General features: G+C 43.3%; 1 protein-coding gene across 1 annotated transcript; it reads right to left on the reverse strand.

The window, feature by feature from the left end:
* Positions 1-726: 726 nt before the first annotated feature.
* LOC121582326 (potassium voltage-gated channel subfamily H member 6) lies at positions 727-21,469 on the reverse strand. Its single transcript, XM_041898045.1, has 12 exons — positions 21,051-21,469; positions 19,506-19,684; positions 7,079-7,504; positions 6,169-6,562; positions 5,760-5,959; positions 5,037-5,289; positions 4,400-4,593; positions 4,118-4,229; positions 3,759-4,019; positions 3,397-3,586; positions 1,520-1,712; positions 727-1,363 (listed from the first exon to the last, which is right to left on the reverse strand). The coding sequence occupies exons 1-12, from the start codon at positions 21,097-21,099 to the stop codon at positions 1,079-1,081; spliced, it is 2,736 nt and encodes a 911-aa protein (XP_041753979.1). The 5' UTR covers positions 21,100-21,469; the 3' UTR covers positions 727-1,078.
* Between the last annotated feature and the right edge of the window lie 1,966 nt (positions 21,470-23,435).

The raw sequence follows: 23,435 nt of genomic DNA on the forward strand, positions 1-23,435 counted from the left end.
GTTTTAGGCTGGGTTTTTGTGTAAGCACTTTGTGACATCTGCTGAAGTAAAAAGGGCTTTATAAATACATTTGATACCACTTTGCTCTGAAGCCACAGCTGACTCGTTCAAAGTGGCTATTGGAGGGTCTAATTAACCCCTTCACCCTCTGCTTTGGGATGTGTGTATGGCGGAGGAGCGCGTGAATGCGCAAATGGAGGGGCAAGGGGAAGGGGGTGACATGGGATTCAGCCTTTCCAGAAACATCCCCAACCCCCTCCCCTAGGCACTTGATCTTAAAGGGGAAGTTCAGTGTTTTCCAACTCAATGTTAGATGGTTCTTCACCCTGAAAGTATTTTATGGGCCATGAGAAACGTATCCATGGTTCGGTTTTCTCTAAACAGCCACTAAAAACGTAACGCTAATAAAAAAAATCTATGAAAGTGATGGGGGCATTCAGTATTACATTTACATTTTAGTCATTTAGCAGACGCTCTTATCCAGAGCGACTTACAGTTAGTGAGTGCATACATTTTATATATATATATAATTTTATTTTTTTCATACTGGCCCCCCGTGGGAATCGAACCCACAACCCTGGCGTTGCAAACGCCATGCTCTACAAACATCCCTGCCGGCCATTCCCTCCCCTACCCTGGACGACGCTGGGCCACTTGTGCGCCGCCCCATGGGTCTCCCGGTCGCGGCCGGCTACGACAGAGCCTGGATTCGAACCAGGATCTCTAGTGGCACAGCTAGCACTGCGATGCAGTGCCTTAGACCACTGCGCCACTCGGGAGAACATGGCCAAATCAACTCATTATTTGGTTTGACGTTACGTGATTTGGCCTTTTTTTTGTACAGTTCCGCATGCCATGTCCCCATCAATTTCATAAATGTTTTGCTAGTGGTGGCTAAAGTTAGCAGAAGTTTGTAAGAGCTGTTTAAACTCATCCACTACTCCGATCTCAGTGCATAGGGGGTAGGGGCTGTTAATGGACAGGGCCTGGAAAGGCATGTTTTGCTACTATCTTACAGTCCGTATATGAGTGGAAGCAGTCTGTAGGATCCCAGGTATGAGGAACTAGGGCTGGGGTCTCAGGTCACAGGAAGCACAGGATCTGAGAGGTGTTTCTGGATCTCCACCTGCCCTGAGGCGTCCAGGTTCCCGGGCAATGAGGGGAAGCGGAGGCTGCCACTTAGTCTGGGCGTTTCCATGAGAGACAGTGACAGCTTGACCGTCGGTTGGGGGGAGAGTGACTCGGTTGGCTCCATCTCCGGGGTGACGGACATGGTGTCGTCGGACTCTACAGTCAGCTGGATACCACTGGACAGCGACTCCTGGGATTTCAGGGGTAACTTGAGGTCAGGCTGGCCAGAGCTCTACAACGATACAATCAAGGGTGAGTATTGAGTCACAGGTTGGAGGTTTAACAACAGTAACTACACTAACACAGCTTCTGTGAATATGTTTCAGGTGCTTTGACAGATGTTTTTTGTGTTCACCATCATGCTCTCCATGTATCATAGACTTCCTACCTGCATAGATGCTTGGCTGTCCATTTGTATGGGTGGGATCTGGTACATGGTGTGCAACACTGGCGCTCCTGTCCCATATAGGCCTGGTGAGTCTGTGGCTGACACAGTGCTGTAAGCGGGCGGTACCGGCGCTATCTGCCTTTGGAGCAGCTGCAGGATGACGTTGATATCGGCAGTCATTCGAATCTCCAGTCTGGTAATGGAGGGGTAAAGGGGGCAGAAAGAGGGAAGGAAAAGGAGGGTTACTGAGTAGTCATGTTTTCACTGTTGCCATTGAAGACCTTCCAGATAACTAAGTGGAATGTCTTTCTTGTCAAAGTTACAGTCTAACTCCATAAGCTCCAGTTTGTTAATGTGGGAAGTGGGGGTATAGGAACCGCTTTGTTATTGTTTGAATTGCAGATTTTCCCTTTTAAGGGGTAAATGAAAACATTTTACTGAGTTACAGTTCCTATAAGGAAATCAGTCAATTGAACTGAATTCATTAGGCCCTAATATATGGATTTCACATGATTGAGAATACAGATATGCATCTTTTGGTCACAGATACCTTTAAAAAAAGGTAGGGGTGTGGATCAGAAAAGTCAGTATCTGGTGTGACCACCATTGGTCTCCTACAGCGTAGGTTAGGCTGTTGATTGTGGCCTGTGGAATGTTGTCCCATTCTTCTTCAATGGCTGTGCGAAATTGCAAGATATTGTCAGGAACTGGAACACGCTGTCGAACACGTCGAATCAGAGCATCCCAAACATGCTCAATGGGTGACATGTATGGTATGTTTACAGGCCATGAGAAGAACTGGGACATTTTCAGCTTCCAGGAATTGTGTACAGATCCTTGCATCGTGGGGCCGTGCATTATCATGCTGAAACATGAGGTGATGGCGGCAGATGAATGGCACGACAATGGGCCTCAGGATCTCGTCACGGTATCTCTGTGCATTCAAATTGCAATCGATAAAACGCAATTGTGTTCATTGTCCGTAGCTTATGCCTGCCCATACCATAACCCCACCGCCACCATGAGTCATTCTGTTCACAACATTGACATCAGCAAACCGCTCGCCCACACAACGCCATACACGCTGTCTGCCATATGCCCGGTACAGGTGAAACCGGGATTCATTCGTGAAGAGCATACTTCTCCAGCCTGATAGTGGCCATCCAAGGTGAGCATTTGCCCACTGAAGTATGTTACGATGCCGAACTGCAGTCAGGTCAAGACCCTGGTGAGGACGACGAGCACGCAGATGAGCTTCCATGAGACGGTTTCTGACATTTGTGCAGAAATTCTTCAGTTGTGCAAACCCACACTTTCATCTGCTGTCCGGGTAGCTGGTCTGAGACGATCCTACAGGTGAAGAAGCGGGATGTGGAGGTCCTGGGCTGGCGTGGTTACACGTGGTCTGCGGTTGTGAGGCCGGTTGGACGTACTGCCAAATTCTCTAAAACGACGTTGGAGGTGGCTTATGGTAGAGAAATGAACATTCAGTTCAAAAGAATGTGGCACATGTGTAATGATCATGCTGTTTAACCAGCTTCTTGATATGCCAAACCTGTCAGGTGGATGCAAAGGAGAAATTCTCACTAACAGGGATGTAAACCAAATAGTGCACAAAACTTGAGCGAAATAAGGTTTTTGTGCGTATGGAAAATTTCTGGGCTTTTATTTCAGCTCATGAAACATTTTATTTCAGCTCAGTAACATCCAGAATCTCCTGGCTAGCATTTTTGGAGCATGTTGCAATGCGAATTGTGTCAGCCAGCGGTGCACCCTAGGTAAATTGAAAATAAGCTAAAACTTGCAGGCTCAGCTGTTTGTCTGGCTCAACTGTTAAAAAGAGAGTTTTGTAACAGTAACCATGTTGTTCCTCTCACCTGTTGAGCTGTGACTGTAGTAGTTTCAGTCGGGACTCCAGCTCACTGGGCCTCTCCTCTGTGAATGGGGGCGGGTGGTAAGAGGTCCGAACCGAAGAGGAGCGCCACTGCCTGTTGGAGTACTGGGCCGACTGCCTCTCTGGCCAGTATCGAACATACCCAGACAAGTTCGGTGAGAGGTTAGAGGTGGCTGGAAACATTTACAGAGTTAAAATAACATACAATTTTATTGTTGATCAACTGATACGTCTTTTTGCTTCTCTGGGATTCAAATCGGCAACCCTCCGGTCCAGTAATGCTAAATAACATACAATTTCAATGGACAGAATTTACCACAAGGTCCCATACTGCTCATACTGTACCTGGTTGAGCCCTGTCCATGGGGGCCTCTCTGCCCACTGTGGCGCCACTAGGGGGCATCAGCTGCACCACTGAGAGGGAGTAGTCCAGCCGATCGTTGTCCGGAGGGTACAGTTCCACCTTGCCCCTGTGGGGGAGGGGCTTGTTTAGGTCCTCGCTGGACTGGGAGCAAGGCGACTCACAGCTGCAGCCCTCTTCCCAGTGGGGCTGTGGGGCCGAATGGCGTTGGCGGTAGGGGTACGGGTCATCCTGGTCCATGCCATCTGTCCAAAGCAGCACAAGAACATAAAAAAGAAGTCCATACAGCTAGCTCGCTTGATACATACAGCCCCTGATTTAACTAATCAACTTAATAACTTACCAGGACCGTTGCGACAGTCCAGGGAGTGTCCCCTGTGTCGTGGCTTGCTATGACTGTATGCACAATCATCACCAGAATCATCAGTCAACAGTATTGGTGGGACCTGGTCAGCCTGACAGATACCAGACATACAGAAAGAGCAAGACACAAACTGAACACATCCCAATACACTGATACAGTGCCAACAATCCCATTTCATTGGACACAGTGAAACAAAAAGATCTTGTTCAACAATAAATGTGTCAATTTTCTTAGTTTAGCCACATGTGTGTGTCTTCTTACATCTCTTAGGTCAAAGGTGAACTCCAAGTTTGCCCAGAAGTTGTCGGAAAAGCCTGGGTAAATGTCCAGAACCTCGAGCAGGTCATCCCTCTGAATCCGGTGCAGGTCACAGTAAGTGATGGCGCGCACGTCAGAGTTGGACTTGCCTGGCTCTGCATACATGTGGATAGGCTCCCCAAAGATGTCATTCTTCCCTACAGTATAGAGGGAGGAAGGGGGACAATGAGAGTAAATTGAGGGGGATAACATCACTTATAAATGGCTGTTATTTTAAAGAATGCTGAGCTATAGGATGTAGTTACTGTATATGATTCACATCTATTTAAGAGGATACTGTATTTAGCTGTGGTCTGGCTTGTCTAGCAGCAATGCCGCAGCCTCCAGCACACGTCGACGGTGTCGGCATAGGTTCGAATCGGACCTACTGCCCTTTGAAAACTTCACTATCCTTCCCCACTGTCATTCTATATCTGTATCTGTTCAATAAAATCAGAAAATAACCATAAAGACATGAGAAGGAGAATGATCTTCAGAAACTACATTTACATTTCTAAAATAGTTTGAAAGACCTCAATGACCGTAACATATAGCTAAAGTCAATGACATATGAAACAGTAGATTGCATAGCCTTCCTTACCCAGTATGGCCACCACGACATCATCATGGGTGATCTGGATGGTACCGCGAGTGATGAAGTAGAGAGAGTTGAGGATGTCTCCAGAGTGGATGAGGATATCCCCTGGCGGGGCATGTACAGTCTTGAAGCGCATTGCCAGAGCCCGCAGACAGGCCTTGCTGCCCCCCCGGAACGCCTTGCAGTTTTGTAGCAGACTGCGGTTCAGGTGCAGACATATATCAGCCTGCAAGCACTCTGGAAAACCCTTCAGCACCTTGGGAGGAAGAGGAAGATGGAAAGTCAATATAAAATGTCAATATCAGTAATTTTGCTATAGGGCATTTAAAGTGCTTCTCAATGTAGTTTTTTCAGCACTGCAGTATATTACACTGGACAATGCCTTGGGGATTTGAATAGATTTGATGACCATAAGGTAACACTTTACGTAAAGTCTACAGGTATAATTCTTTTTTTATAACATGTTATAAGCATGTAGCCTTTATAATTTCTTATAAGGCTTATAATATGTTCTTTCTCAATGTACTACACATTAACCTACTGAAAATGGCTGGTATTTAGTCAGGATCATGATGACAGGATAATACATAAGGAGGTCATACATGCTCATGACAAGTCTTACAATGCATTATACCTGCATCATAATGCATTATACCTGCAGGTTTTACGTAAAGCGTTACCGAAAAAAGTGTTTCTTACAAGTTTGGTGGCCAGTTTTCTACTCACTGCATTCATGTCAATGCCATTGGTGTAGGACCAGGCGTGCTGGAAATACTCCTCCAGGCGGTTGCGAAGCCCGTTGGGGATCTGGTGGAAGCGGATAAACTCCTTGACCCGCAGCATCTGGGTGTGGTAGCGCGTTGTCCCTGAGTATAGGCGCTGGATGATGGCCGACACGTTTCCAAAGATGCTGGCGTACATGAGAGCTGGAGGATGAGGAGGAGCCCATGGGGCTTATAAAGGCTTATGTCAACAATCGCATGTTGATAATGCAGTATAAATTACATAACCGTGGCATAACAAAAATATTATCAACAGTTGTTGACATAAGTATTTATGAAAATTTACTACTTATGAATGCAGTGTGTATGGATTGTGAATGTGGTCTGAGTAAATTGAACATTTAAGGACTTACAGCCAATAACCATAACACAGATGGAGAAGAGCTTCTCTGAGTTGGTGTTGGGGGAGACGTTCCCAAAGCCCACACTGGTCAAGCTGCTGAAGGTAAAGTAGAGTGCAGTGATGTAATAGTCCTTAGCAGACGGACCCGAGCCAGGTTCACTGGCGTTGTATGCCTTGCCCAGCTGCTCAGCCAGGTTGTCCAGCCAACCAGTTTCCGTGTAAGGCCTCTCCACGTAGCCGACAGCATACCAGATACAGGCCAGCCAATGGGCGATGAGCACAAAGGTACACATGAGCAGGAAGAGGACAGCGGCCCCGTACTCCGAGTAGCGGTCGAGCTTTCGCGCCACACGAACCAACCGAAGCAGCCGCGCTGTTTTCAGCAGGCCAATCAAGGTGGCCATCTTTAGTAGGTGGCCATTTATTGAGAATAGTAGCGAGAAGATGGGAAAAGAGAAGCAGAATGAATTGATGGGAAAATGGCTACAGTTTACAAGCAAATGTAGTTGTAAATAGGTAACACAGGAAGGTTTCATGCTTGGTGTCCCTAGTGGGATCTGAACCCTGCTCTCCCACGGGAGATACCAACGTCTTGACCATGAGATCAAGAGGGAATTCTGTCTTAGACTGATGGCAACGCCAATTTTGAAATCGCAGACATGGTTACCTCATCACGAGACCATGAGTCCAACTCATGTCTGCTAAATAAGCATGAACCTTCATATTGTCTTATTATAAGGGTTATAATATGTTATGCCTATCTGGCTGGTATTTACTCAGGATCATTATGAGATATTAAGAAGACATCACAACTGAGTTAAAGGCCTAAATGCTTTATAATGCATTATACCTGTTGGCTTCAAGTAAAGTGTTAGCCCACCAAAAAGCTTAATATTCATCCCCACTTCCATTATTCTCACCTCGTCAGACCCTGATCGGAAGATAAGCAGGTCGAAGGGTATGGCGGCCACCAGGTCGATGGCGAACCACCCCTTAAGGTAATGCACGGCGATCTTCCCCGGCTGGGTCACCACCTCGTCGTTAGGGTTGACGAAAGTTGTGCGAAAGTTGATCCCGATATCCACGATGAACAGCACATCCACCATGAGGTCCACCACGTTTAGAGGATTGCAGGTATAGCCGCAACGCCGCCGCAGCGAGTCCCCGTGCTCATCCAATAGGAAGGCTGCCGAGTAGGGGGTGAAGAGGGCTGTGTAGAGGACCAGGAGGAGGATGACCCAGTCCCATGCCGCTTTGACAGGGCTGTAGTGCAGCATGGTCCATGAGTGGGTGACCGGGGCCTTGATTTTGTACTCCGGCAGGACGTCAGCACCCAGAGACAGAACCTAACAGAGATCCGAATTACATTGGAGTGATTCATCCGCATAGAGTGGGGCCCGAGGCATTCAGCAAGTGCTCGCACACCAATTACTAATCAATACTTATTAATTTGTTAATTCGATTTGAAGGCAAGTAGTGCAACCTGCTGTAGCCTATTGATTGTGTATATGTCCATGTATTGCTTTTCTCAGTAAACGGATACGGTGCCTTCAGAAAGTATTCACTGACCTTTTCCACATTTTGTTGTGTTACATCCTGAATTTAAAATGGATTACATTTATATTTTTTTGTCACTGGCCTACACACAATAATCCATAATGTCAAAGTGGAATTATGTTTTTAGACATTTTTACAAATTAAAAGCTGAAATGTCTTGAGTCAATAAGTATTCAAACCCTTTGTTATGGCAAGCCTAAATAAGTTCAGGAGTAAAACGTTGCTTAACAAGTCACATAATAAGTTGCATGGACTCACTCTGTGTGCAATAATAGTGAATGACTACCTCATCTCTGTACCCCATATATCAGGTCCCTCGGTCGAGCAGTGAATTTCAAACACATTCAACCACAAAGACCAGGGAGGTTTTCCAATATCTTGCAAAGAAGGGCACCTATTGGTAGATGGGTTACAAAAAAAGCAGACATTGAATATCCGTTTGAGCATGGTGAAGTTATTAATTACACTTTGTCTGGTGTATCAATACACCCAGTCACTACAAAGATGCAGTCGTCCTTCCTAACTCAGTTGCCGAAGAGGAAGAAAACCGCTCAGGGATTTCACACTGAGGCCAATTGTGAATTTAAATCAGTTACAGAGTTTAATGGCTGTGATATGAGAAAACTGAGGATGGATCAACAACATTGTAGTTACTCCACAACACTAACCTAATTGGCAGAATGAAAAGCAGGAAGCCTGTACAGAATACAAATATTCCTGTTTGCAACAAGGCACTAAAGTAATACTAAAAAAAATAATTGCTAAACAATTAACTTTTTGTCCTGAATAAAAAGTGTTTTGTTTGGGGAAAATCCAATACAACACATTACTGAGGATCACTCTCCATATTTTCCAGCATAGTTATGGATATGCTTGTAATCGTTAAGGATTGGGGAGTTTTCAGGTTAAAAAAGAAACAGAATGGCGCTAAACACAGAAAAAACCTAGACGACAACTTGGTTCAGTCTGCTTTCCATCAGCAGGACAATAACCTGTGAATAAGGACAGTGAATGTTCCTGAGTGTCCGGGTTACAGTTCTGACTTAAATATTCTTACAAATCTAGGGCAAGACCTGAAAATGTTTGTCTAGCAATGATCAACCAATTTGACTGAGCTTGAATAATGTTTTTAATAAATGTTGCACAGTCCAGGTGTGGAAAGCTCTTAGAGACTTACCCAGAAAGACACACAGCTGTAAGTCAAGGGGTATAAATACTTTCTAAAGGGACTGTACATAACATGTTACATACAGGGTGAGATTGAAATAGGCTCGTTTATACTCCCATTGATGTACATTTCTGTCTATTGTATTCACTTAAAAAAATATATATATTTAGGTTTTGTAAATATCCTCTGTCATCGTTTCCCCATTTAATCCTATTGTGTTTTTGGTTAGCCGTGGCTAAAGTTAGTTGAAGTTGGCTATTTAAACCAACAGTGGATTACAGTTTATCCTAGCCCATAGATTTTCAGGGCCAAAATAAATGTCAATATAAAAATGACTGAATTTGTCCTTTAAAGGTCCGATGCAGCTGTTTTTATCTAATTATCAAATGATTTCTGGGTAACAATTAAGTACCTTATTGTGATTGTTTTCAATTAAAATGGTCAAAAAGAAACAAAAATAGCTTCTTAGCAAAGAGCAAATTCACAAGCAAGAATTTTGCTAGGACTGTCGGAGTGGTCTGAGTGGGGAGGGGAAAACTGAAAACTAGTTTTTATTGGCAGAGAGTTTTGGAACTCTTTCTTATTGGTCTATTAACTAATTTACCACATTTTACCGCCTTAACAAAGCCATCCAGACCAGCTCTTATGGACAAAGTAATCAACTATTCTCTGTATCACAATCCCAGCATAGCAATAGTGTCGCTAATGAACTCCAGATCACATAGAAAAGTATTTTCGCCCATTCACATTTATAGTTGGAGAGGAATGAGGGATCTTGCTGTCTGGTAACCTTGTCTCTGATTATAAACATAATCTGATGTGAGATAGGGGGAACACCTGTGTTTACAAACTGACTTCTCCTCAAATACTCTCCCATCTGGTGGAAGTCTGAACTGGCTGATTTGCATAAACTGTTGTTCAAAGCAGCATGTGGTCCTGCCTCTCATGAGTGCCCCACCCCCACAAACAAACATAATACTGACTAGTAATGCTCGGGTTGACTCATAACCCGCTGTCCCCACGGTTATACAGTGAGGGAAAAAAGTATTTGATCCCCTGCTGATTTTGTATGTTTGCCCACCGACAAAGAAATTATCAGTCTATAATTTTAATGGTAGGTTTATTTGAACAGTGAGAAACAGAATAACAACAAAAAAATACAGAAAAACACATGTAAAAAATGTTATACATTTATTTGCATTTTAAATGAGGGAAATAAGTATTTGACCCCATCTCAATCAGAAAGATTTCTGGCTCCCAGGTGTCTTTTATACAGATAACGAGCTGAGATTAGGAGCACACTCTTAAAGGGAGTGCTCCTAATCTCAGTTTGTTACCTGTATAAAAGACACCTGTCCACAGAAGCAATCAATCAATCAGATTCCAAACTCTCCACCATGGCCAAGACCAAAGAGCTCTCCAAGGATGTCAGGGACATGATTGTAGACCTACACAAGGCTTGAATGGGCTACAAGACCATCGCCAAGCAGCTTGGTGAGAAGGTGACAACAGTTGGTGCGATTATTCGCAAATGGAAGAAACACAAAATAACTGTCAATCTCCCTTGGCCTGGGGCTCCATGCAAGATCTCACCTCGTGGAGTTGCAATGATCATGAGAACGGTGGGGAATCTGCCCAGAACTACACGGGAGGATCTTGTCAATGATCTCAAGGCAGCTGGGACCATAGTCACCAAGAAAACAATTGGAAACACACTACGCCGTGAAGGACTGAAATCCTGCAGCGCCCACAAGGTCCCCCTGCTCAAGAAAGCACATATACAGGCCCGTCTGAAGTTTGCCAATGAACATCTGAATGATTCAGAGGAGAGCTGGGTGAAAGTGTTGTGGTCAGATGAGACCAAAATCGAGCTCTTTGGCATTAACTCAACTCGCTGTGTTTGGAGGAGGAGGAATGCTGCCTATGACCTCAAGAACACCATCCCCACCATCAAACGTGTAGGTGGAAACATTATGCTTTGGGGGTGTTTTTCTGCTAAGGGGACAGGACAACTTCACCGCATCAAAGGGACGATGGACGGGGCCATGTACCGTCAAATCTTGGGTGAGAACCTCCTTCCCTCAGCCAGGACATTGAAAATGGTTTGTGGATGGGTATTCCAACATGACAATGACCCAAAACACATGGCCAAGGCAACAAAGGAGTGGCTCAAGAAGAAGCACATTAAGGTCCTGGAGTGGCCAAGCCAGTCTCCAGACCTTAATCCCATAGAAAATCTGTGGAGGGAGCTGAAGGTTCGAGTTGCCAAACGTCAGCCTCGAAACGTTAATGACTTGGAGAAGATCTGCAAAGAGGAGTGGGACAAAATCCCTCCTGAGATGTGTGCAAACCTGGTGGCCAACTACAAGAAACGTCTGACCTCTGTGATTGCCAACAAGGGTTTTGCCACCAAGTACTAAGTCATGTTTTGCAGAGGGGTCAAATACTTATTTCCCTCATTAAAATGCAAATCAATTTATAACATTTTTGACATGCGTTTTTCTGGATTTTTTTGTTGTTATTATGTCTATCACTGTTCAAATAAACCTACCATTAAAATTATACACTGATCATGTCTTTGTCAGTGGGCAAACGTACAAAATCAGCAGGGGATCAAATACTTTTTTCCCCTCACTGTAACTGCGGGCCCAGCCTGGTCTCAGACTAGACGTAACATAGTAAATGTAAATCCGGCACTTAAATTAGTATGATATGTTACGTTTGGTATGGTTACATAAGACAGATGGTTACTTTAGGCAAACATTAACATAGGGTTGTTGGTTGGGGTGGATATATAACGCGAACATCTAGAAACCCATTGAATTAAGAGAAAACAATATATTGTTGTGCAATTTATAACTATCATTTAGGTTTTATTTTCATAATTTTTAGGCTATCTGGCATTAGTGCGTAAGCTTTAGGGCCTAACTTTACATGTGCCAAATAGCCTACATGCCAATCGCCAAACGCTTTTTGAAACCGGCAGAAAAAGTTAACCTTGATCCACTGTGGCCAAAAGGACAATGTTGGAGTTTAATTCAGTAAGAGAAAAGCTGCGAAAAGGAGTGTTGAAAATAAAGAGAAGGGAGGGCCAGAAAAGTAATGTTTGGGAAAGATTTGGCATAATGGAAACCGAGGATGATAGCAATGCCTATGTTACAGTATGTGTGATGATTGTGAGGCGCTTTGCAAATTCGACAGTCACAAGATGGGGACTTCAAATAGGCCTATGGCACGTCACGGGAACTTTAGCCTACTGTTCAAATGGGTTAAATGGAAACTGAAATCTGGACACTGACTGTATGTCTATAACCTCTCACATATCCTTAATATTAACTCCTGCAGAATTAAGCATCAAATGTACATTTTGACTCGGGAACAGGAGTAGAGAAATATTTATTTCATTCAGCATATTGAGAGAATACGAATGTGCAGTTAGATACGTCTGTAGAGGTGCTATCTTTATCAGCATCATGAAAGCTGATAGTATTTTAACCACATAAAATATGCATCCAAGCCCAAATGAAATCTTTTCAGAAACATGTTGAGTCGTTTTCACGGCTTACTATTTCAATTTCTTTTGTTGAGTTATTTATTGCATTTTCTCCCTGGTCCCTACGTGTCTTTGCTCCGTGAAAGAAGCAGAGATGACAGAAAAAAACATTACCGATGTCAACTAAATTGAAGCATTCCTTCTATCATTTATGACATTATTCTGGTAAGCAAGGGTTTATTAGTCATATAGGGCAACATAAGACAGAAGAGAAGCTACAAGTAGTTGACTAACGAATAGCCTACCACAATGTCGGAAATTATACTGAACAAAAATATTTACGCAACATGTAAAGTGTTGGTCATATGTGCTGAAATAAAAGGTCACAGAAATGCACAAAAAGCTTATTTCTCTAAGAAGTTGGGCACAAATTTGTTTACATCCCTTTGCCAAGATAATCCATCCCCCTGACAGGTGTGGCATATCAAGAAGCTGATTAAACAGCATGATCATTACACAGGTGCACCTTGTGCTGGGGACAATAAAAGGCCACTCTAAAATGTGCAGTTTTGTCAAACACAATGCCACAGATGTCTCAAGTTTTGGAGCGTGCAATTGGCATGCTGACTGCAGGAATGTCCACCAGAGCTGTTGCCAGAGAATTGAATGTCGTTTTAGAGAATTTGGCAGTACGTCCAACCGGCCTCACATCTGCAGACCATGTGTAACCACGCCAGCCCAGGACCTCCACATCCGGCATCTTCACCTGCAGGATCACCTGAGACCAGCCACCCGGACAGCTGATGAAACTGAGGAGTACTTCTGTCTGTAATAAAGCCCTTTTGTGGGGAAAAACTCACCCTCCCAGGCCCACCCATGGCTGCATCCCTGCCCAGTCATGTGAAATCAATAGATTAGGGCCTATTGAATTTATTTCAATTGACTGATTTCGTTATATGAACTGTAACTCAGTGAAATCGTTGCATGTTGCGTTTATATTTTTGTTCAATATATATATATATATATATATATATACACTGCTCAAAAAAATAAAGGGAACACTTAAACAACACAATGTAACTCCAAGTCAATCACACCTCTGTGAAATCAAACTGTCCACTTAGGAAGCAACACTGATTGACAATACATTGCACATGCTGTTGTGCAAATGGAATAGACAACAGGTGGAAATTATAGGCAAGACACCCCCCAATAAAGGACTGGTTTTGCAGGTGGTGACAACAGACCACTTCTCAGTTCCTATGCTTCCTGGCTGATGTTTTGGTCACTTTTGAATGCTGCCGGTGCTTTCAATCTAGTGGTAGCATGAGACGGAGTCTACAACCCACACAAGTGGCTCAGGTAGTGCAGCTCATCCAGGATGGCACATCAATGCGAGCTGTGGCAAGAAGGTTTGCTGTGTCTGTCAACGTAGTGTCCAGAGCATGGAGGCGCTACCAGGAGACAGGCCAGTACATCAGGAGACGTGGAGGAGGCCGTAGGAGGGCAAAAACCCAGCAGCAGGACTGCTACCTCCGCCTTTGTGCAAGGAGGAGCAGGAGGAGCACTGCCAGAGCCCTGCAAAATGACCTCCAGCAGGCCACAAATGTGCATGTGTCTGCTCAAACGGTCAGAAACAGACTCCATGAGCGTGGTATGAGGGCCCGATGTCCACAGGTGAGGGTTGTGCTTACAGCCCAACACCGTGCAGGACGTTTGGCATTTGCCAGAGAATACCAAGATTGGCAAATTCGCCACTGGCACCCTGTGCTCTTCACAGATGAAAGCAGGTTCACACTGAGCACATGTGACAGACGTGACAGAGTCTGGAGACGCCGTGGAGAACGTTCTGCTGTCTGCAACATCCTCCAGCATGACCGGTTTGGCGGTTGGTCAGTCATGGTGTGGGGTGGCATTTCTTTGGGGGGCCGCACAGCCCTCCATGTGCTTGCCAGAGGTAGCCTGACTGCCATTAAGTACCGAGATGAGATCCTCAGACCCCTTGTGAGACCATATGCTGGTGCGGTTGGCACTGGGTTCCTCCTCCTAATGCAAGACAATGCTAGACCTCATGTGGCTGGAGTGTGTCAGCAGTTCCTGCAAGAGGAAGGCATTGATGCTATGGACTGGCCCGCCCGTTCCCCAGACCTGAATCCAATTGAGCACATCTGGGACATCATGTCTCGCTCCATCCACCAACGCCACGTTGCACCACAGACTGTCCAGGAGTTGCCGGATGCTTTAGTCCAGGTCTGGGAGGAGATCCCTCAGGAGACCATCTGCCACCTCATCAGGAGCATGCCCAGGCGTTGTAGGGAGGTCATACAGGCACGTGGAGGCCACACACACTACTGAGCCTCATTTTGACTTGTTTTAAGGACATTACATCAAAGTTGGATCAGCCTGTAGTGTGGTTTTCCACTTTAATTTTGAGGGTGACTCCAAATCCAGACCTCCATGGGTTGATAAATTTGATTTCCATTGATAATTTTTGTGTGATTTTGTTGTCAGCACATTCAACTATGTAAAGAAAAAGTATTTAATAAGATTATTTCATTCATTCAGATCTAGGATGTGTTATTTTAGTGTTCCCTTTATTTTTTTGAGCAGTGTATATATATATATATGTGGTCCTCTGTAGCTCAGCTGGTAGAGCACGGCGCTTGTAACGCCAAGGTCGTGGGTTCGATCCCCGGGACCACCCATACACAAACATTTATGCACGCATGACTGTAAGTCACTTTGGATAAAAGCGTCTGCTAAATGGCATATTATATTATTATTATTATTATATATGGCTCATGGAGACTTTATGAATGCTCTATAAAGCCTTTAAGTTGATGTCCATTTCAATTGGATTCAATTAAATGAGCTAATCACCCTTTGACACAAAGGTCAACAGTCATGGCCATGGGTCCCATACATACATTATGGACTGCACAGTACAAAACAACACCCTGTTGTCCTTCACTGATATCAAACACACATTATACCATGGCACTGATCCAGGATACTGTCCCTGGGGCTCCAGCAGGCATAGATTGGACAGTGGCAGCCAGCCATTCTCCACACACAGGAGATATAACATCTATTCAACCCAAGTAGTGATTTTTCCACTAGCGTGTCAACCACATTGCCTCCCACGTGCCCTAATACTGATACCAGGCATCAATGATTTCCCTGTAGGGTGCCAAGTCAGTATGACTCACGGGTTAGAGGACAAATCTCAATACACTAACAAAGCACCACGTTGAACAAGTAAATTCAGTGAGCAATCGGAGACAGCTCTGTTATCCATGTAAGTGGTGTAAATTTGATTTGGAATGTGTTAGTGGGGAGGGGGAGACCTTCCCCTAGAATGTAGTGGTCCTCTGTAGCTCAGCTGGTAGAGCATGGCGCTTGTAACGCCAGGGTGGTGGGTTCGATCCCCGGGACCACCCATACACAAAAATGTATGCACGCATGACTGTAAGTCGCTTTGGATAAAAGCGTCTGCTAAATGGCATATTAATGTGTTTGTCATTTTATGCTAATTTCTGACATTTCTACACTATCTAGTTTCTACATTTCTACACTATTCCCCTGTCCCTATAGTGGAAATTATGCCTACTATTATATGACAGGATACGAAATATGATGTGATATTACTAACTAGACAAATTGACTGCTATGTGTAACTTCATATGAAATTAAGATGTTCATGATGACAATAATTCCAAGTGCTTCCGCTGTCTCACAATACCAAACTCTGATAAGCCAACTCAAATGTTGCTATCTGAGATTCACAACACAGCGAGACAGAATCCTCAGGTATACTTAAATATATATATATATATATATATATATATATATATATATATATATATATATATATATATATATATATATATATATATATACACACACACACAGTGGGGAAAAAAAGTATTTAGTCAGCCACCAATTGTGCAAGTTCTCCCACTTAAAAAGATGAGAGAGGCCTGTAATTTTCATCATAGGTACACGTCAACTATGACAGACAAATTGAGAAAAGAAAATCCAGAAAATCACATTGTAGGATTTTTAATGAATTTATTAGCAAATTATGGTGGAAAATAAGTATTTGGTCACCTACAAACAAGCAAGATTTCTGGCTCTCACAGACCTGTAACTTCTTCTTTAAGAGGCTCCTCTGTCCTCCACTCGTTACCTGTATTAATGGCACCTGTTTGAACTTGTTATCAGTATAAAAGATACCTGTCCACAACCTTAAAGAGTCACACTCCAAACTCCACTATGGCCAAGACCAAAGAGCTGTCAAAGGACACCAGAAACAAAATTGTAGACCTGCACCAGGCTGGGAAGACTGAATCTGCAATAGGTAAGCAGCTTGGTTTGAAGAAATCAACTGTGGGAGCAATTATTAGGAAATGGAAGACATACAAGACCACTGATAATCTCCCTCAATCTGGGGCTACACGCAAGATCTCACCCCGTGGGGTCAAAATGATCACAAGAACGGTGAGCAAAAATCCCAGAACCACACGGGGGACCTAGTGAATGACCTGCAGAGAGCTGGGACCAAAGTAACAAAGCCTACCATCAGTAACACACTACGCCGCCAGGGACTCAAATCCTGCAGTGCCAGACGTGTCCCCTTGCTTAAGCCAGTACATGTCCAGGCCCGTCTGAAGTTTGCTAGAGTGCATTTGGATGATCCAGAAGAGGATTGGGAGAATGTCATATGGTCAGATGAAACCAAAATATAACTTTTTGGTAAAAACTCAACTCGTCGTGTTTGGAGGACAAAGAATGCTGAGTTGCATCCAAAGAACACCATACCTACTGTGAAGCATTGGGTGGAAACATCATGCTTTGGGGCTGTTTTTCTGCAAAGGGACCAGGACGACTGATCCGTGTAAAGGAAAGAATGAATGGGGCCATGTATCGTGAGATTTTGAGTGAAAACCTCCTTCCATCAGCAAGGGCATTGAAGATGAAACGTGGCTGGGTCTTTCAGCATGACAATGATCCCAAACACACCACCCGGGCAACGAAGGAGTGGCTTCGTAAGAAGCATTTCAAGGTCCTGGAGTGGCCTAGCCAGTCTCCAGATCTCAACCCCATAGAAAATCTTTGGAGGGAGTTGAAAGTCCGTGTTGCCCAGCGACAGCCCCAAAACATCACTGCTCTAGAGGAGATCTGCATGGAGGAATGGGCCAAAATACCAGCAACAGTGTGTGAGAATCTTGTGAAGACTTACAGAAAACATTTGACCTGTGTCATTGGCAACAAAGGGTATATAACAAAGTATTGAGAAACTTTTGTTATTGACCAAATACTTATTTTCCACCATAATTTGCAAATAAATTCATTAAAAATCCTACAATGTGATTTTCTGGAATTTTTCACATATTGTCTGTTATAGTTGGCGTGTACCTATGATGAAAATTACAGGCCTCTCTCATCTTTTTAAGTTGGAGAACTTGCACAATTGGTGGCTGACTAAATACTTTTTCCCCCACTGTATATATACACACACACACACACACACACACACACACAAACTTACAGTGCCTTCAGAAATATTCATACCCCTTGAATTTTTCCACTTTGTTGGTTACAGCCTGAATTAAAAACGGATTAAATACCCCATGACGACAAAGTGAAAACATGTTTAGAACATTTTTCAAATGAATTGAAAATGAAATACAGAAATATCTCATTTACATAAGTATTCACACCCCTGAGTCAATACATGTTAGAATCACCTTTGGCAGCGTTTAGAGCTGAGAGTCTTTCTGGGTAAGTCTCTAAGAGCTTTGCACACCTGGAATGTACAATATTTGCACATTATTCTTTTTAAAATTCTTCTAGCTCTGTCAAGTTGGTTGTTGATCATTGCTAGACAGCCATTTTCAAGTCTTGCCATTGATTTTCAAGCCGTTTTAAGTCAAAACTATCTACGCCACTCAGGAACATTCAATGCCGTCTTGGTAAGCAACTCGAGTGTATATTTGGCCTTGTGTTTTAGGTTATTGTCCTGCTAAAAAGCAGATTAGTGTCTGGAAAGCAGACTAAACCAGGTTTTCCTCTAGGATTTTGCCTGTGCTGAGCTCTATTCCATTTATTTTTATCCAAAAAAACACCCTAGTCCTTGCCAATGACAAGCATATCCATAACATGATGCAGCCACCACCATGCTTGAAAATATGAAGAGTGGTACTCAGTGATGTGTTCTGTTGGATTTGCCCCAAACATAACACTTCGTATTTAGGACATGAAGTTCATTTGTTTGCAGTTTTACTTTCGTGCCTTATTGCAAACAGGATGCATGTATTCTCTACAGGAATCCTTCTTTTCATTCTGTCATTTAGTTTAGTATTTAGGTCATGTTGTTGATCCATCCTCAGTTTTCTCTTATCACAACCATTAATAAACTAACTTTTTTAAAGTCACCATTTCCCTCATGGTGAAATCCCTGAGCGGTTTCCTTCGTCTCCGGCAACTGAGTTAGGAAGGATGCCTGTATCTTTGCAGTGACTTGGTGTATTTATACACCATCCAAAGTGTAATTATTAACCTCACCATGCTCAAAGGGCCATTCAATGTATATATATATTTTTTAAATTAAAAGCTACAAATAGGTGCCCTTCTTTGCGCGGCATTGGAAAACCTCCCTGGCCTTTGTGGTTGAATCTTTGTTTGAAATTCACTGCTCAACTGAGGGACCTTATAGATAATTTTATGTGTGGGGTCCAGAGATGAGGTAGCCATTCTAAAATCATGTCAAACACTTATTGCACAGGCAACTTATTATGTGACTTGTTAAGCAAATGTTTACTCCTGAACTTATTTAGACTTGCCATAACAAAGGGGTTGACTACTTACTGACTCAAGACATTTCAGCTTGACATTTTTTATTAATTTGTAAAAATGTCTAAAAACATAATTCCACTTTGACATTATGGGCTATTGTGTGTAGGCCAGTGACATAAAAACTCAATTTAATCAATTTTAATTCAGGCTGTAACACAACAGAATGTGGAAAAGGGGTGTGAATACTTTCTGAAGGCACTGTATACGTTTTTTTACTATACTTATATATATACACACACACACACACACACACACACACACACCACCCTACCTGTGTGACCTTCTCTTTGACGTTCTGTGTGCGCTCCTTCACCTTGGCTGGGGCGAGGAGCTCCACCCTGTGGGCCGGGGGGGACAGCCTGTCGGGTTTGAAGGGAGGAGGGTTGGCCGTTCCCCCAGTCTTCATTAGGTCTAAGTCGGACGTGGAGTTCAGCTGGCAAAGCTGGAGGTCTGATGGAGGTCCAATGTTCCCACCAGACACAGGTAATTTGGGGCCAATGACAGGAGACAAAGAAAAACAGGCACCCATGTTTAGTTATAGAAACAATGACATGAGTCCCAATGTGGTTTTGTATGCATTTGCTTAACATTTTGATGAAGAACCAAAATATGATTTTTCTTAACTTTACCCAGAACCAGGTTTGTCAAAAGAGACTAGAATTTGCAAATATGCTATTAAAGAGTGACTGTAGCGGCAGAATTAGACCTTTCAGCTCTGCTTCTCTTTTTAAAAAATCCCCAAAAGTTTGGAGTGTTGTGATGCTTATAAAAATCCATATAATTACACAAATTAGGGTGTGTTGAGTGCATCTCCCCTCCCCTAATTTGTGGAAGACCTGGCAGCTAAATGAGGTAACGGGGGTGTTTCCCCATCACACTTTTTTTTAAAGACAAATTGCACTCTTAGTGATGTAGATGCATACCAGAGTACACATAAACATCCCTATTTTCAGAGCCTCCGGCCGGGATACATTCAAAGGCACATTGCAGAGGTTGAATATGGGTGCAATCTCGGTGAATGTCAGGGAAATAGCCTTTTAAAAAGGTCCATTGTCTGTAGTGCCATGCGCAGCGCTACAACACTCCTTTGAATTAATTTCCGACCTCCATTTTAGTAGGGGGTGGAAATGTTTGACTATGTTTGACTGATTTCAGGACTAGAATTAATGTACATTACTATAACAAACATTAGAAAAATGGCTTTTAAAAAGGAAACGTTTTATTATTATTAGGATGTGAGCAAAAGGCCTGGGTTCAAATACACGTGTAATTGAGTATCTGGTATTTTAAATAATTTCTGCGTATTTGAGTATTTTAAAATACCAAAACAAGTACTTTTATTTGGGTATTTGAATGGTTATTTGTCAGAACCAAATAGTCTGCCAAATTGTATCTGACAGTATGTTCAAATACTTATTTCAAATACTATTTTGAAATACCTGGGTTAAATGCATGGGAGTGTATTTGAGTTAGTGTATTAGAGTTTTTCAAATACTTTCCAAGTGCATTTCCAAATAATTTAATATATTAAACTAGTTGTCTTTTCAAAGAGAATATATCTCAATACATACTTCAAATGTATGTGAAAGTAATTGCGATTTTTGAAATAGTATTTCAACCCAGGTCTGCTGAGCAAGCACAAAATAGATTCGGAATTTATTTATCTATGAAAACGTTAATCTGAAATTAGTAAACACTGACAGAGGGAATGTCTGAAATGGCACCCTACTCCCTACGTATGCTACTTTTGCCCATAACAAAAAAAGAGTGTACTACATAGGGAATAGGGTGCAATTTCGAACGCAGACAGACTTACTGGTGGTGACGCGTACTTCCCCACCCTGGGCTCCCCAATCCGCCCTCATGTCCCTGGGAGAGACAAAGGATATCCCCTCAGGATACTAGTTCCACTAAGATGGTCCTCCACAGAATGTCCCAACAAGCAACTGGTTCAGCAACTTCTTCCACCACAAACAAAAGTAAAAGTCAGAGCCAGTTTAAAAAACGTATCTCCTCTGCGAAAATGTCCCCTGTTGGTCTTCCTCTCTCCCCCCAAAAAATCTACCAGTATAAAACCAGTTCTCTCAGAAAATGTCTACCAAAATTACAATTTGTGTAAATACTTTGAAGAGATTCTGTCCAAAAGTGTTCGCCAGTTGTTTTATGGTTCCTTTTTTTCTCATAATATACATTAGAATGCTGTCCTTTAATCTGCGCAGATGACAACCTCTCTTAGGGTCATACTCTCCAGAGTCTGACTCCCACAGGCCAGTGAACTGGGTTAGCGTTAGCACGTGGCTATGCCTCATTCACTAACACAGTGAACTGATCAATGACTACAGCAGAGAGCCGCCGACAAATAAAATCAATCCCAAATCACGGATAACAACAGGAAATGGGCTCAACGTTATTACATTGGACATTCCTGGCTGTCACTACATTCAAAGGACCCTTTCAGTTTTGCTATAAGTATCAGGCAGTCACCGAAGAATGTTGTGATATGTGGGGAACACAACCTCGAAAATAGCTGGAAAAACACTTAATACATTGCATGCATATGCTGCTAATGTGGCACCTTATTGATTTACAGTGTTTATATAACATTAATATGATGGAATGAGATGTGGGCATGACCTGACACACTTAAATTGAAATGTCCTTCAGCGGTAACGTTCGACGTAACTATTTCTAGAGTATTGGTTTTCAGAACTTTGGGCCAAATGTTTATCAGTTAGACAAACAGGGCCAAAGGGTTTCAAATACTGTACCTAGGTGTCCAAATCATATCAAAGCTGGACATCATATTTCAATCAATCAAATTAAATCTATCAAATGTATATTATAAAGCCTTTTTTACATAAACAGTTGTCACAGAGTGCTTTACAGATACCCGGCCTAAACCCCAAAGAGCAAGCAAAGCAGAAAAGAAAGCACAGTGGCCAGGAAAAACTCCTTAGAAGGAAGGAACCTAGAGACGAACCCAGCTCAGAGCGGTGGCCCATGTTCTGGCTGTACCAGGTAAAGATTGAGAGTTCACGTGGCCATTCATCTTAGTTCATACAGTGAGGGAAAAAAGTATTTGATCCCCTGCTGATTTTGTACATTTGCCCACTGACAAAGACATGATCAGTCTATAATTTTAATGGTAGGTTTATTTGAACAGTGAGAGACAGAATAACAACACAAAAATCCAGAAAAACGCATGTCAAAAATGTTATAAATTGATTTGCATTTTAATGAGGGAAATAAGTATTTGACCCCTCTGCAAAACATGACTTAGTACTTGGTTGCAAAACCCTTGTTGGCAATCACAGAGGTCAGACATTTCTTGTAGTTGGCCACCAGGTTTGCACACATCTCAGGAGGGATTTTGTCCCACTCCTCTTTGCAGATCTTCTCCAAGTCATTAAGGTTTCGAGCCTGACGTTTGGCAACTCGAACCTTCAGCTCCCTCCACAGATTTTCTATGGGATTAAGGTCTGGAGACTGGCTAGGCCACTCCAGGACCTTAATGTGCTTCTTCTTGAGCCACTCCTTTGTTGCCTTGGCTGTGTGTTTTGGGTCATTGTCATGCTGGAATACCCATCTACGACCCATTTTCAATGCCCTGGCTGAGGGAAGGAGGTTCTCACCCAAGATTTGACGGTACATGGCCCCGTCCATCGTCCCTTTGATGCGGTGAAGTTGTCCTGTCCCCTTAGCAGAAAAACACCCCCAAAGCATAATGTTTCCACCTACATGTTTGATGGTGGGGATGGTGTTCTTGGGTTCATAGGCAGCATTCCTCCTCCTCCAAACACGGCGAGTTGAGTTGATGCCAAAGAGCTCGATTTTGGTCTCATCTGACCACAACACCTTCCCCCAGTTCTCCTCTGAATCATTCAGATGTTCATTGGCAAACTTCAGACGGGCCTGTATATGTGCTTTCTTGAGGGGGGTTGAAGGATTACTTTATCCTATCCCAGGTATTCCTTAAAGAGGTGGGGTTTCAAATGTCTCCGGAAGGTGGTGAGTGACTCCGCTGTCCTGACGTCGTGAGGGAGCTTGTTCCACCATTGGGGTGCCAGAGGAGCGAACAGTTTTGACTGGGCTGAGCGGGAACTATGCTTCCGCAGAGGAAGGGGAGCCAGCAGGCCAGAGGTGGATGAACGCAATGCCCTCGTTTGGGTGTAGGGACTGATCAGAGCCTGAAGGTACAGAG

Source organism: Coregonus clupeaformis, chromosome 1, assembly GCF_020615455.1.
Source record: "Coregonus clupeaformis isolate EN_2021a chromosome 1, ASM2061545v1, whole genome shotgun sequence".
In the NCBI taxonomy this organism is placed as follows: Eukaryota; Metazoa; Chordata; class Actinopteri; order Salmoniformes; family Salmonidae; genus Coregonus; species Coregonus clupeaformis.